This window comes from Gallinula chloropus (assembly GCF_964237585.1).
Source record: "Gallinula chloropus genome assembly, chromosome: 15".
NCBI classification, from domain to species: domain Eukaryota; kingdom Metazoa; phylum Chordata; class Aves; order Gruiformes; family Rallidae; genus Gallinula; species Gallinula chloropus.
The window spans coordinates 7521539-7535037 of NC_140100.1; the positions used below are offsets into that span (position 1 = coordinate 7521539).

At 47.0% G+C, this 13499-nt stretch overlaps 1 protein-coding gene across 1 annotated transcript in view; it reads left to right on the forward strand.

Annotated features, from left to right (window-relative positions):
- TTYH3 (tweety family member 3) overlaps positions 1-8269 on the forward strand; it is a gene marked incomplete at both ends in the record, with an annotated part of 71057 nt that extends 62788 nt beyond the window's left edge. The window contains 2 exons of the mRNA XM_084271187.1: positions 488-563; positions 8198-8269. Coding sequence (XP_084127313.1) covers positions 488-563; positions 8198-8269 — 148 coding nt within the window. The remainder of the gene's footprint in view (positions 1-487; positions 564-8197) is intronic.
- Between the last annotated feature and the right edge of the window lie 5230 nt (positions 8270-13499).

Consider the following 13499-nt stretch of genomic DNA (forward strand, 5'->3'; position numbering starts at 1 on the left):
GACATCTCTTGCAGTCTGGAGCTACCTGGTCCAGATGGGATCTTCGGAGCTTTCTCCAGAAGTGCCTCACCCTGGTCACACTTGGATTACCTTCAGGGCCTGTCTTTTGGGGCTGGCACGTCATTTTGTTTGTCCCCTTAGACTTTGTCCTCATTTTTTCTCTGCTTCTGCAGCTTGACAGTTCTAACGCTGCAGGGAGGCAGACTTTCACACAGACCTATTTTTAAATCACTTGACGTGATTCGGTGTGGGCCATTCTGAGTAAAAGTGGGAAGATAGTCCTTAAGACGAGGTAAATTATGCTAGTTTTGGGCCCTTATCTGAAGAAGGGGGATCTGCCTGGCCTGAAAGGAAAGCTTTGAGGGAGACTGACCTGATATGGTAGTTCTGGGGGTGCTTATACTCCATCCCATGTCACCATCAGAGACCTTCCCCCAGAGAAGCGTGACGCATCCTCCCTGTTACCATGTGTGTCTTCCTTTCCTAGGAGCCAGAATGCAAATTTCCAGAACCCCCGTTGCGAGAATACCCCGCTCATTGGCCGGGAGTCCCCACCTCCCTCAGTAAGTCTCTCTTTACTGCTCCTCTCTGCTTCAGCAACTTTGGGGAACACACCTTTACCACTCCGGTATACTCTCAAGGGAGCTGATTGTGCAGCCAAACACAGGATCTGGCCCATAAATGGCAGCAATTTGAATAGACAAGCCATGTCTCACCTGCCATGGGGAATAAAACCCTGCTATGCTGCTTTGGATGTTGCACATAGAGTAAAACTTTGTCTATTAACACTGGTAATCCCATGGGCCCAGTCCTGCCACCACTGAAGTGCATGAGTATCTCGGTGGGTGACTTCAGCGGGGTGATTCACTTGCATGCAGTATACTCGCTGTCTGTGGCATCGGTTCCTCAAGTTTAAAAAGAAACGTGTTAAACCAGTAAATTCAGAGTTATTGCTGAACCTCTCTCCTTAATCTGCCCTAAAGGGACGGTAGGATGAAACCTGTATTACTTTTTTTTTTTGTTGAGATTTTAATTTTTTTTTAGAATCTTTCTTTCACAACTGTTTTTCTTTCTTTAGAATCTATTTTTTTGTATTTAATTTCCTATGGAGGAAAAAACCCAACAACTTTCATGGAAGGTTTTGGTATTTGGAGTGGCCTGATAGCTGTTTCTGTATGCTGCACAAAACATGGGCTTGCCTTCACGTATAAGAATTAGATGAAACTTGCCCTCCTTCACTGGATCCTGTAAGCTGTACTTCCACCAGAACTTGGAGAACATGCCATCACAGTGCTCACTAACTTGGTGGTGTGGTTACAGAGGATGTGTAGTAGCATGCTTTAATAATCAACCAGTCTTCAGGTGTAGGTAGAGAAAATACACTTGGTGGTGCATGGTTCCAATCCATGGGGAGGGGAGGAAGAGGCAACTGGAGGATGAAGGAATACAAATTGTGGTGGAAAAGGGGACATCACATTCATGTTTTCACTTCAGAATGACCAGTTCATCTTGCTGTAGAGGAAGTAGAACAGAGAGTTGATCCTTGTCTCTGTACTTGGCCAGACCTCTTTGAACCCTCACAGAGTCTCTTCCTGATCCCTGGTGGTACTCTGATCCCAGATCTGGTATTGTTCTCTGCTCCAGCAACAGGATGGTCCTTGGGGAGCGACCTGACTGGTGTTGCACACCAGTATGGTGTGGCAAATGCTTTATCGCTGGCATTTGGTATTGAAGGAAGGGCACTGTTCCTCTGGTACTGCCAAGGCACATGTCCATCCAGTGTCTGTAGACCTAGGTCCAGTTTCCCCTTCCCCTACAGCTCTTCTGCTTTAGAGGAAGCATGCTCCTGTCCACAGGGGCTTTAGTTATGCAAGAAGAGTTCCCTGGTTCTTCAGTAGCTGTTTGTGTTAATACCCTGAGGGGAGACCTGAGTCCTGGTGCCTTAAGCTGGTATCTGAGAGTAGATAAAGATGAGATTTTTTTTGACTTGGTGGCCATCAGTATGGGTTATAGGGAAGCACAGGAGCTGGGGGAGGAGGAGAGTGCATCATTGCTCATGCAGCAAGGGGAATTTCTCCCTAGACCAGACAAGAAGCAGGGTATAGGATGAATGTGTTTTCTGGAGAATCATACTGGTAGTAGATGGTCAGTGGGGAGAAGATAAACACTCTCCACTCGTATTGACAGGCAGCAGGGAAGGGGCTGTTCTGGGGTTTTTGCATTCTCAGCTCTCCAGAGCAGGTGGCTGAGACCATACTGGATGCAGAAGAACTTGCAACTTTTCATAGCACATCACCTGTGGAAGATGAGAGATGAAAAGGGAATACCAGTGCATGTGTGTCTGCCTCTTCTGGGGAGGGAAGGGAGGGGGATAACCATCCAAACAGGTGATGTCCAGTGGGTGAACAGAGCTGCTATATTCCATTTAGCTTTCTGTGAACAAATGGTGAAAACTGGAGATGTGATGATCCTGCTGCATTGTTTGTCCGTTACTTTTCCTGGCTTTTTGTTTGTTTGTTTTTTTCCCTTCTCTCATTCCTTCTGTTTTCTCCTTCTTGCCTCAGGGCTGTTCCCTTAGGGTTGTAGAGCCCACCTTGTCACTGACACACACCACAGCGTTTCACTTGCTTGCACTGTGTTTTTCATGCACGTTGAGGCTGCACTCTCTTTTTCTCTCTCTTTCTTGCGTCATCACAGTTGTATTTGGCTGCCATGGACAGTAGCAGCCATATGAGCTGGCAGCTTAAGCCCTCGGACAGTGCACGGACATACTGGTAACAGCGCCCGCAAATGGAACAGGTACTGGAAAAAAGGTCCTTCTTGCTCAACCCCTTCTCCACTCCCAACCACTCCCTTCATCCCTGCACTGTTTATCCCAGGCCAGTGCCTTTTATATCTTCACATTCCTTCCCTCTGCACCTCCCACCCCATCCCCTCCTGCCAAGGGTGCTCTGGTGCAGACTCAAGGAGCAGTATCAACCTTGCAAAGGCTTCTGGTGCCCATTGTGAGGGTTACAGGTGCCCAAGCCTCACAAAAATTAACCCACAGCAGCTTCAATTCAGAATCCACATTTGAGAACAGTTTGAACACATAGTGCTGAGTGCTGCTTGAGCGTGAAATAGAAGTTCTCCCATCACAAGAAGCCCTTTTCTAGAAGTAAAGAGAACCAATCCAGCAGCTTTTCAGCTGGGACTGGGTCTCTTAATTCAACCTTTTGACTTCCCTTGCTGTGGTTCTGTTTGTCTTGACTGGTCATAACACCCTGTGCCCGAAACCACCTGTACCCATCTGCCACATGCCTTAAGCTCCCCAGTAGGATTTTTAATTTGTTGGAAGATCCTCGCTGGTGACGGTGGCCTGTCCAGAAGAGTTACTGCCTTGCCTGTTAGATCTGTGAGCAGCTTCTCCTTTTATCCTTGCATCTAAAGTCAAAAAGGAGCAAGTTTTAAAAAAGGCTTCCACAAAGGTCCAAACACAAGCACTAAGATCTGTTTCGTTCTGTTTCAAAACCTTTTACTGTTCTGTTTGTTCTGTGTGTGTCCGACTCATCCCACCCATTTCCCACAGGCTCTACGAGCAGGGCCCCACTAGTACCATTTCACCCTCTGAATTCCTGTTGGGCTGTAGCTGCTGATGTCCTCCAAGATAGCCAGTGAGTCTTCCCTTGCAGGGGTCTGTGACAAAACCACATGTCTACAGAAAGAGTAGGTAGTCTGCAGTAGGCCTGGTAGTTTTTAGCTCAGTTGAATATAAGGTTGAATATGAGGCTCATCGCACTCATCTGGTATGAAGGACAGTGTGCTCCTTCAAGGGAACCACAGCCACACAGTAACTGGAAGGGGTTGGTTCCAGTTGGGAAAAGACAGCCTGTTTGCTTCTGACTCACACCTGTAGTCGTTGTGTTCCCAGAAATACAGGTTCCATAAAGCTGCTGTCCCTTTTTTTCTGCTGTTGTTGGGACATTTGTCAGCCTCGCATTGGATTCCTTTCTTTCATGTTGCTGCTTGGTCTGTCTTCTTGCTGCCTCTTGCCATTTGTCTGCCTGCTTTGTGACATGCTGGGAAGGGTGCTGTCTGAATCGGGTGTCTTGATGCCCCCTGCCATGGTGCATGAAGCAAACAAACCTGTGCATGAATGCTTCATGGTGCTAGAGCCCTTGAAAGGGTCATGACTTTCTTCAGTCTCAAGTCTTGCCAAGGCTACTCTTGGGCATCAGCTTGCAGTGGTTTTTCTGCCAGTTGATCCATGCAGGTGGTATTGTAGTAACGTTACATGGGTCTGTTCAATGAAATAAAGTACTGCTTTGGGGGTGGGGAAACTCTGGTGTCTTCATTCTGGACTTGACACCTCCTCTGGGCTCTAACATGGCCTGATCTCAGTCTGCGCTGTCTTCTGCTTACCTAAGGTCACACCCAGAGTTTCATGTGGCTGTCTGCAGGGCTAAGAACAAGGCATTGCATTCTTTCAAAGACTTTAAAAACAAACAAACCAAACAGCAGCTCTGTTCTTTTGCTTTGGAAAGCTTCAGTCCCTTTGAATTCAGAACCCACTGGCTGGAATTGGCTGTTTCCCCGCATCTCCTGCCTCCTAATGTAATGATACCAACCCTGTGTGTTTACTGTGCTCTAGCTATTTGAGAGGTGGATCAGCTTTTAAGAACTTGAATGCAGAAGCTTTGGTCTGTGTTGAATTACCTAAATAGCTCTGGCAGGAAATCAAAGTCAGGGTAGCTGGAGAGAGATATGTGTGGGGTTTTAACCACAAATAGTAAATGGTTCATACTTAGAGTCAGTGTTTCATATGGTAAGTGGTCTTCCATGAAGTACTCATGGCCTGCACAGTTCATAGGAGTTGGTAGAATTTCTGCTCTAAAATTAACTGATTATTGCCAGTAGTGGTTTGTTGTTCTTTTTCAGGGGGGTGGGGGTTGCAACCAGTAGTTATTCCTCTGTACACAGGCTACACGTGTTAAGCACTGAACTAGCATGTGTTGGCAAACCCTACCTATGAAAATTTATCCCCTCAACAAGGCTGTTTGTGAAGGAGAGATTTATTTTTTTCCTTTGCACACAAGTTTATTTTTATTTCTTCAATCTGCTGTGTTTGTCCTAGCTGGCTGGTAAGTGACAGAGGTGTGCTGTGTCAAATAGCACAAGCCACCAGCAGAAATGGTAACAAGAAGTCTTTTAGGTGCTCTTTTTAGGGTAGCTGACAGTGGTGAAGGTACTGGTTGAAACTTGTTCTCTGTGCTGTTTTAGAAAGGGTAGATGAGGGTGTATAGGCACGTGGGCACTTCCAGCAAGAGTGCTGGAAGAATGACTGCACTGTGCTTGTTCTTTAACCTTCTATGAAAGCTCCTCTTGAAAGGTAACTAAATGCAACTCTATGCTTTACAGCTGTGTCCAGGGCCCCTCAGAGCGGAGTTGGAGCCCTCCTTAGCTCTGAATTGTGCTCAAGGGTTAAGTCTTTAGAACTACTTTTAAAAAGAGCTGAAGACTTGGTTATTTTACCTGTGGATAATACAGTTTGGTATCATACCCATGTGACTGGCAAGCGTCTGCTGATACATCTTAACCTGCTGGCCTGTCCAGACATTGAGACCTGTGTATTCCACAGCATGGTTCCTCTGCTTCCTGGCAGAGGAGGCACTGAAGAGCTTGGATGAGGGGCCACCATCAGCAGCACGTGTAGTACAGAATTCTTACACGGAGTCTAGTGCAGTGACTGAAGATCCAGCGCACGCTGGTAGAGCTGTGCTGGTTATGAGAGGTGTGCAGCAAAGTGCTGGCTGTCTACTGCCAGGTTTCGTTCATACTTCGTGTGGTCATTAAAAATACCTGTAAACAGGAGGAGTAACTGGTTCAGACTGCAATGGGAGAAGGTACAAAGGCACAAAAATCCTGACTTAAGGAGAGAACATCAGCCCTAACTCTGACTTCTCTGAGTCTTGATTCGTTCCTTGTGTTGGATTGCAGGTAGGTTTGAATGTAAAATGCCCTGTGCTTCACTGTCCAAATCTCATGTTCCTGATTGCTTTGTTTTAGTGACAAATAACTGCAGGGTGTTTTCTTGGAGGAAGAAGTGAATTCTTTTCAGCTTCTCCCTCCATGGTCAGTGTACTCTGTACATCCTTGAAATGCAGTTCATCAAGTGGTCCTTCTTGATTTTTAATGCCCTAAAGAAAGTTGATGTTGCATGTTCCATGCTGAACCAATATGCCTTGTCCAGGAAGATGCACATTAACATTCTATGATCTGAGATAATTATTTTCTAAATACTTCTTACAGAACCTTAGCACCTGGAAGTTCCCTGTTCATGTTCATTTCCTATCACATGTCACATGTAGCATAGAAATAGAAAATGAGCAATCAAATGCATTGTTCCTTCTAAGACCCTCTTCTCAGCACGATGCTTGGCTGGTAGCTTCAGCTCTGTGCTTACCTTAAAACATGCCCTACGTAGTCTGTGAGAAAGTTCCTTGACTTCTAAGCCTCTCTGAGCCCATTGAGTTAGTCTCCTGTGTTTTAATAATGCCCATAACTTTATTTCTGAAACAGTCATGACATTTAATAAACCATATGGAATGTAGTCCTTCAGCTGGCTCAGCTTGGTATTTTCTACCTTTTCCCTTCTCACTTGCAAAAAAATAGCATCTTAAAAAGAGGAGAGAACAGATGTACCCTTTGTCTTCTAAATATAGATGCCATTTCTGGGCCAGAGTTTTATATTAAGATCCGTGTTCTGCAGAAGGTTTTCCAGTTATGGAAGACACTAAAGATGAATGTGCAAATAAGCCGCAGGTGTCTTCATTCTGTGCCAGTGGGATCAGCTCTGCCAAAGCACCAGCTTCTCTCTTCTATTCTGCAGAGGTTCAGCCTGGGTCAGTCTTTGAAGGGAAACTGATAAAATACTGTTAATTCTCCAAAGACGACTTTGGATAGCTGGAGCTTTTGGGAGCCTAAAGATGCCTCATAATGTTCTTTCCCAGGGGGCAAGATAAATCGTGCCTCCTGGTGTGGAACTCCCTTTCAGTTGTCTCTTTGCCAGCTTAACTGGCTATTTTATGTGGCTGGCTATCACCAGTTTTAAAGGTGATAAAAGTCAGTATGCTGAGGGGCACTCTTGGGAAGTAAAATGTGGATATTCTGGAATTATTCAAGCTCCAGCTGGTATAAAAAGGAGAAAAGATGTCTGTTCTTGCTGCTTGGTTCTTAGTATCGTGGCAGCAGAATCCCAGCAGCAGTAATGTGGTCGTGATGAAGGCGTTGAACAGGTTGGCATCAAGAGGGAAAGTCTTTTGTTCTTACTGCTGGGTATTAGTTACATGCTTTTCAGCTTGTTATTCAAATGGTGTATGAATGACATGCTACCTCAGTAGCTTCTGGGAGCTGTTTTGGATTACCTTGCTTAGAATAAAAAAGAAAATAAGAAAGAGAACCCCTCCAAACCAAAACAACCTCTCATCTTTCTGACTTTATCTTCTCGCCCCCAAGCTGGAGTCTTTGTCTGCTGCTGCAGGCTGGATCCCAAGCCACAGTGGATTATTACCCATCTGATACCTGCTAGCTAATACTATCTTGTTTGATGGCAGCCTGTTTCCAGCCTGACAGGGTCTGTTCTTTCTTGGGTGTAAATTGTTCAGAGATTCATTCTCCCAGCCTTCTCTTTCAAGCTGCCCACCTGTGATGCATGCAGTCTTTTGATGCCTCATTGCCGTAAAATGCAATGTAGAAATGCAGCGTACACCCGTTTTTCCTTTCAACCTCCTCTTCTGGTGTGGTTGAAAGCAACAACATGACTAAGAGAGGATGAAGGTGTGAGGTGGGTTTTTACATCTGCATCATTTCCATTTCCCTCTCTTCTCCCAGGCAAAGTAAGGCATATTTCAACTCAGTGACTATTGGTTTTCCTTCTCTGTAGAGAGCTTGGATGAATCATTAGCCCGTCTGCACTGACCTGGCCAGCATCCTTGCAGCAGGCTGACAGTATGTTACTCAGACTTCACTATGCTGTGTGGCTTGTGAAACTTTCCTTGTCAGACCAAGCCAGCAGCAGCTCTTCAATACGCTCGCTGTAAATAGAGACCACTGTGTGCTGGGGAAGTGGTCGTAATCTGTGGTTCCATGTTTGCATTAGTCATTCTGACTTACTCTCCTCTTCTGTTTGTTTTGTTTTCTTTGTCTTGTCTTCCTTCAGTACACCTCCAGCATGAGAGCCAAATACCTCGCCACCAACCAACCTCGTCCAGATGCTGGCAGCGTGCATTAAAACGGAACAGCAAAAAACCAGAACCCACACGTGCAGTCAGACGTAACAATGTGCCAACTGCTGTGCCCCTGTGCTGTCCTCGTAGAACAATCCTGCTGTTCTGCCCAAAAATCCAGTGCAGCTCCTTCTGTTTCTCCAGCCCAGACCACCCTCCTACCTGGTTTACCTGCCCACTGGAGCGGAAGCCCCTTTTGAATTTAAACCTTCACCTTGTTGTACCTGATGTGCGAGAGAAAGCAAGCGCGTTGCAGGCAAGCACCTGAGAGCACCCAGGCAACTGGGTCCATCTGCTTGGGGCCAACTTTATCAGAGTAGCTTATCAAGAAAACGCTGGTGAATATCTTCTGCCCCCTTTTTCCCCCTTCTCTTCCCCAGAGGGACTCTGTGGAAGATGGTGGTAGATCTTCTTCACTTCTGCGGTGGGATCGGCAGGCTGTCAGACGCTGCAGAGGCAGAGCCTCAGTGCCTGTGACTAGTGTACAACGAGGGAATGCTGAGTCAGTGTACAATACAGCATTTTGGGAGTCATCTGGTCTGGTGCCCAGTGAGGGAGTAGGGAAACCCTTGCCTCGTGGTGTCACTGTATGTCACTGTCACTCAGGAGCCTGGGCTCTCCCAGAGCAATCCATTCCACTGCCCTGGTTAACTTTAAACAAAACAAATCCATTAAGAAAATGCCTTTTCCTTTCCTGCTATATCTAGCATGTGAATTCTCGAGGAGGAGCAGAGGGGTCCCAGCACCAGTCAACTACACTGTCCATTGCTCTGAACCTGACCTCTCTGCTCCATCAGGGAAGCCCAGGTACTTGCAGATGGCATTCTGGGTGCTGCCTTTGAGGCCAACACACAGATCAAACAGGAGCCAGCCACCCACTTGGTGCCAAATTTTTCCAGGAGAAGACTTGTAAGACTTTATGGGGGGGTATTTTTGCACTGAGGAGTTTCAACTCTCTGATGCTAGATCTTATGGGACAGTCAGCTTGCCAAAAGCAAGAGGGACTGGAAGCACCAATGGATTTATAGCAAGTGCAAGCTCTCCCTGCAGGAGTGACCTGCGAACTCTGCTGGACTTCTTGGTTTTTTTAAATCCCAATGTTCAGCACAGGGTGGCTGAACTGTGGCATTGAAAGAGGTTTTTGGAGCCTCAGTCCTAACAAGCTCACAATATCATCAGTCTATCTTCTCTGTTCCAGAATCAGAAACCCAAATGACATCTGGAGAACATTGTGACTGTCAGAACAGGTTCTTATTTTATTCTATTCTATTTAATTTTGTTTTTCAAGTCACGTTGCTAACCACTACCTGACTGTATCAGGCACGTGTAGGGCATTTTTCTCGGCATGGGGCAGAATAAGGCTCGTGAAGGGGCAGCTGGGTACCCACAGAGGCAACATCCTCCATTGGTGCTGTACTTTCCAGTGAAGAGCAGTGCTTCACAGGGCACTGACAGCTTCCTGCTGGAAGAGGAGACTGTCTCTTGGGAGGTACTGTGAGCACTGCTCTCTCAGTAGGAGTAACTGTGGTGTTCCTTTTTGTCTTCTTACCTCTGAGCAGGGGCATCATAGTGTAGCTGCTGAGCATTGTAACTGGCAGAGTAAATACAGTGGGGAGCGTCTCTCAAGCTGGAGTTGAGCCATTGGCAGAGGCAGTTAGTCTTCACCTCAGTGATGTTCAGACTCATGGTCTGTTTACCCCACATGTGCTGTATGGGGCACAGGACTTACCAATCTGCCTTTACTCAAGCCAGTTGCCTTCTTGCAGTGAGGTTGGAATTGCTCCTGGCAGGTAGCTAACTAGGACGATGGTATCTGCTGTAAAATAGTACCAGCTCTGTGGAAGGGCAAGCTTCCAGACCCCTTTTAAGATAGAAACCACTAACAGACTGCAAAAGCTGTAGGCTAGCTATTACCATTCAGAGGGGCGAGGGAGATGGGGAGGAGGCACCACCATGCACACAGGAAGAGAAGGTTTTGGAGGAAACTTCACACTTCACCATAAATCTCTAGAAGCAGGATTTTCTTGCTCAGGACTGAGTATGCCCTTTCAGACACGTTTGATGGGCTTCACACTGAAACATACCTCTTCTGTCAGCAAATAACAAGAGCAGGGAAATGTAGTCATGGGTGGTATGGAGGGACCCTGTGTCTCCTAAGCACCAGGTTTTCCACCCTCTCTTAAAGCCTACCAGGAGACATGGGTGCCCAAGCATGTGGTGGTGTTAGCTTGCAGGGCCCGAAGCACAGGACTGCTCTCTGGGGGGGAGCTGAACCTTCCCCTTGCTTTGAAGAAAGAAGCAAGAGCCATATAACCCTTACTGAGTTGTTCTGCCGTCATCTCTCCTCGCAAAGATGCGCTCGGAGTGCTGCTTACGCTGTGGATTTTAGGGGAGCTGCACTAAAACCTGTGGCCCAGTCCTACTCACTTGAAGGCTGGAGGGTGTGGGCAACCCTGTGAAGACAAGTCCTTCTGGATATTGATCTGCCTGTATACAGAATGCATCCTGAACATGCACGAGACTGCACTTTGGGTTGGATCTAAATCGTCGTGGGGGTGTGTCTGTACCAGCAGGGGTAACGGGGGAGCGAGCTATGCCTTCTGCTGTGCAGCATCAAACAGAGCAGCTGCCCGGACCTGCTTCCTTCCAGGGTTTGGCATAGCCACTGATAACAACTTCTGACAATGTTTGGGGCTTGCAGCAAGGCACAGATGTGGAGATACGTGCTCTGCGACTTCAAAATATAACTGGAAAGAGCGTTATGGAGATAACCTTTTGCTCTCTGGAGGCCAGCGTAACATGACTGCAGTGTGAGCTGTGTACCTTTGTCCAGCCAGCACTTCCTTTACTTGACATGGATATTGCACTTTTGTAAAGCATCCTGGAACTCTGCTGCCCCGCTGCATGCTGTGCAGAGCGCTGGATAGGAAACACAGACAAATGGGTTTCTTTTGTTTTATTGTTTTTACCTTTTTTTCTCCTTTTGTTTTTCTTTTCTTTTTCTTTTTTCTTTTTTTATTTTACTGGAACCTTGAGCAACAGTGTGGCATTTCTGCAGGCTGGGCTGAACGGGTCTGCTGAAGAACAGATGGCCTTTGCCTATTCTTATGGCTGCGACATAATCAGTCTCATCCATATGGTCACATTTTTGTCTGAGGGGTGGACTCTGAAAAGCCCAAATCTCTCAGGCTCTGTGCCTCCCTCTCGGGTGAACAGCAGGTGCTATCTGGCGAAGGCTCATCTGTTCTGGATGGCATTCATGGTTGAGGGAGTCCAAACTTCTCAAGCCGTAGGAGGTAAAGCTGTAGAGACTTCTCTCTCTCTCTTTCTTCCATCGTGTCTCTGTTTTCAATGTGACAAAATGCCAAGGCCATATCACTCGGTGTGTCCCCGCTGACCTTACCGGAACATCACTCATGTTACTGGTTGCTAACAAAAGGGTCCAGAATTCAGGGGGGATGAGATTGGCCTCTGGACACCTCGCTGACTGCGAAATGGAAGGCAGCTTGTCCGGTTGAAGGCGACTGCATCAGTGAAGACACTTCATGTTCCTTTTTCAGAAGCACAAATGTGGTCATTGGCTTGTCTGGTTGGCTTGGTTTCTTTCCACTGCATCATCATGTGTGAGTGACACTTTCTTTCAGGAACTGAGAACTCTTCCAAGCACACAAACATCTCCACAATGTGAAATGTAAATAGCATGTTGGACTCTCGTGTCCAGTGTTCAAGACTGCATTGTAATTGTAAAGGAAATCGAATCAAGACTTGGCTGTGAATTTCTTGTGCTGTCTTGGGAATATAACTGTAGTGTTTGTATCCTGTATGTATTATTAAACTGAGTTCATTTTACGTGCTGATAAAAGGGTTCAAGCTAAGATTTTTAGCGTGCATCCATGTATCCAGATGTGAAGGATGGAGTGCTCCCTTCCCCTCCTGTCCTCTTTCAGTTTTCTCCATTTGATAGCTGTTAACTTTCCGTGTACAGTCATCTATCTCAGCCAAGATGCAACAAGGACATTCAGTTTAGTGCTCGGAGGGGGACACAGCATGTGGGGCCTTAAGTGATCCCAAGCTGGGATCTCCATAGCAGATCCCTGGAAATACAATGCGAAGTTTGGCCTTTCTGAGAGTAAACCGCTGCTCTGGGGGCTGCTCAGGCATCACTCATGAGAGCTTTAGGTGCTGCAGGGTAGTAACAACCAGGAGTGGGTGGCTGCCCGTAGGAGCAAGGCAAACTTCACTTCTGGTCCCGCCTTCTCTTCCTTCCAGCAGCAACCTTCTTCAGCAAATACCACACTGAGCCCTTTGAAGAAGAGAGAAGTGTCTTGGCTTGTTGATTCCAGCCACCCCACCTGATTAAGGAGTAGCTGAGGTGGGTGGGCTTTCCTTTAGCTAGGGAGGGGAGGTGTCTTTCAAGTACTTCCTACCTGGGGACCCTGGAGAACCAGGGTCTTTCCAAACTCAATGATGAGTGAGCATCTCTGGGTGGGAGGGGAAAAGCCCCTCTGGGCAGATACTGAGTGGCTGCTTTCATCACAGCCTGCTCTCGTTTTCTAGAAGAGACCTGTGTGCATGCTGTGGCTGGCTTCCCTAGTCCTTCCAGGAGGCCCAGCAGAAGTGTGGGATGTTTTGGTAGCAGTTCTTAGATGGCTGGAGAGTGGTCTGTGCTTTTGGGGGGTGGGGGTGGTGGGATCTCCTGCTGAGTCCTGAGGGTGGGTGAAGAGAGAAGGGACAAGTTAGTTACTGGTGGCCTGGAGCTCCCGGGTGCTCACCCAGCCCCTGCAGCTGCACGAACCAAGTGGAAGATAAATTGATGTACAACCAGAAAGTTCAAAATACTCCTTTCCTAGAGGAGAACTGTAGCATGAAGCTCTTAGGTGCTCTGCATATTTGATACCACATTGCTCCTCACTATGCAATTCCCAGCTCCTTCCTTCCTGTTCCTCCTCTATTCTCACACCAAGACTTCTCCAGCGGCCTCTGCCCAGGGGGGCCACTGAAGTCCCAGGAATAAAAAGCTTCATTTCTTTCATCCTCCTCCTCCTCCTCATTGGGTCCAGGTGCCCAGCCCTCATGTCGCGTGCCTCAGGTCCCTCGTTATCAGGAGGCCCCATCTCTTTTATTCACATCATTCAGAGGGAAGTTTGGTTTTTCTTTTCTTGGACACTGTGCACAGAAACCTCATGGTGAACATGTACCTGGCCTTTTTGTAACTCTTCTGTTCTTTTCTTCTTA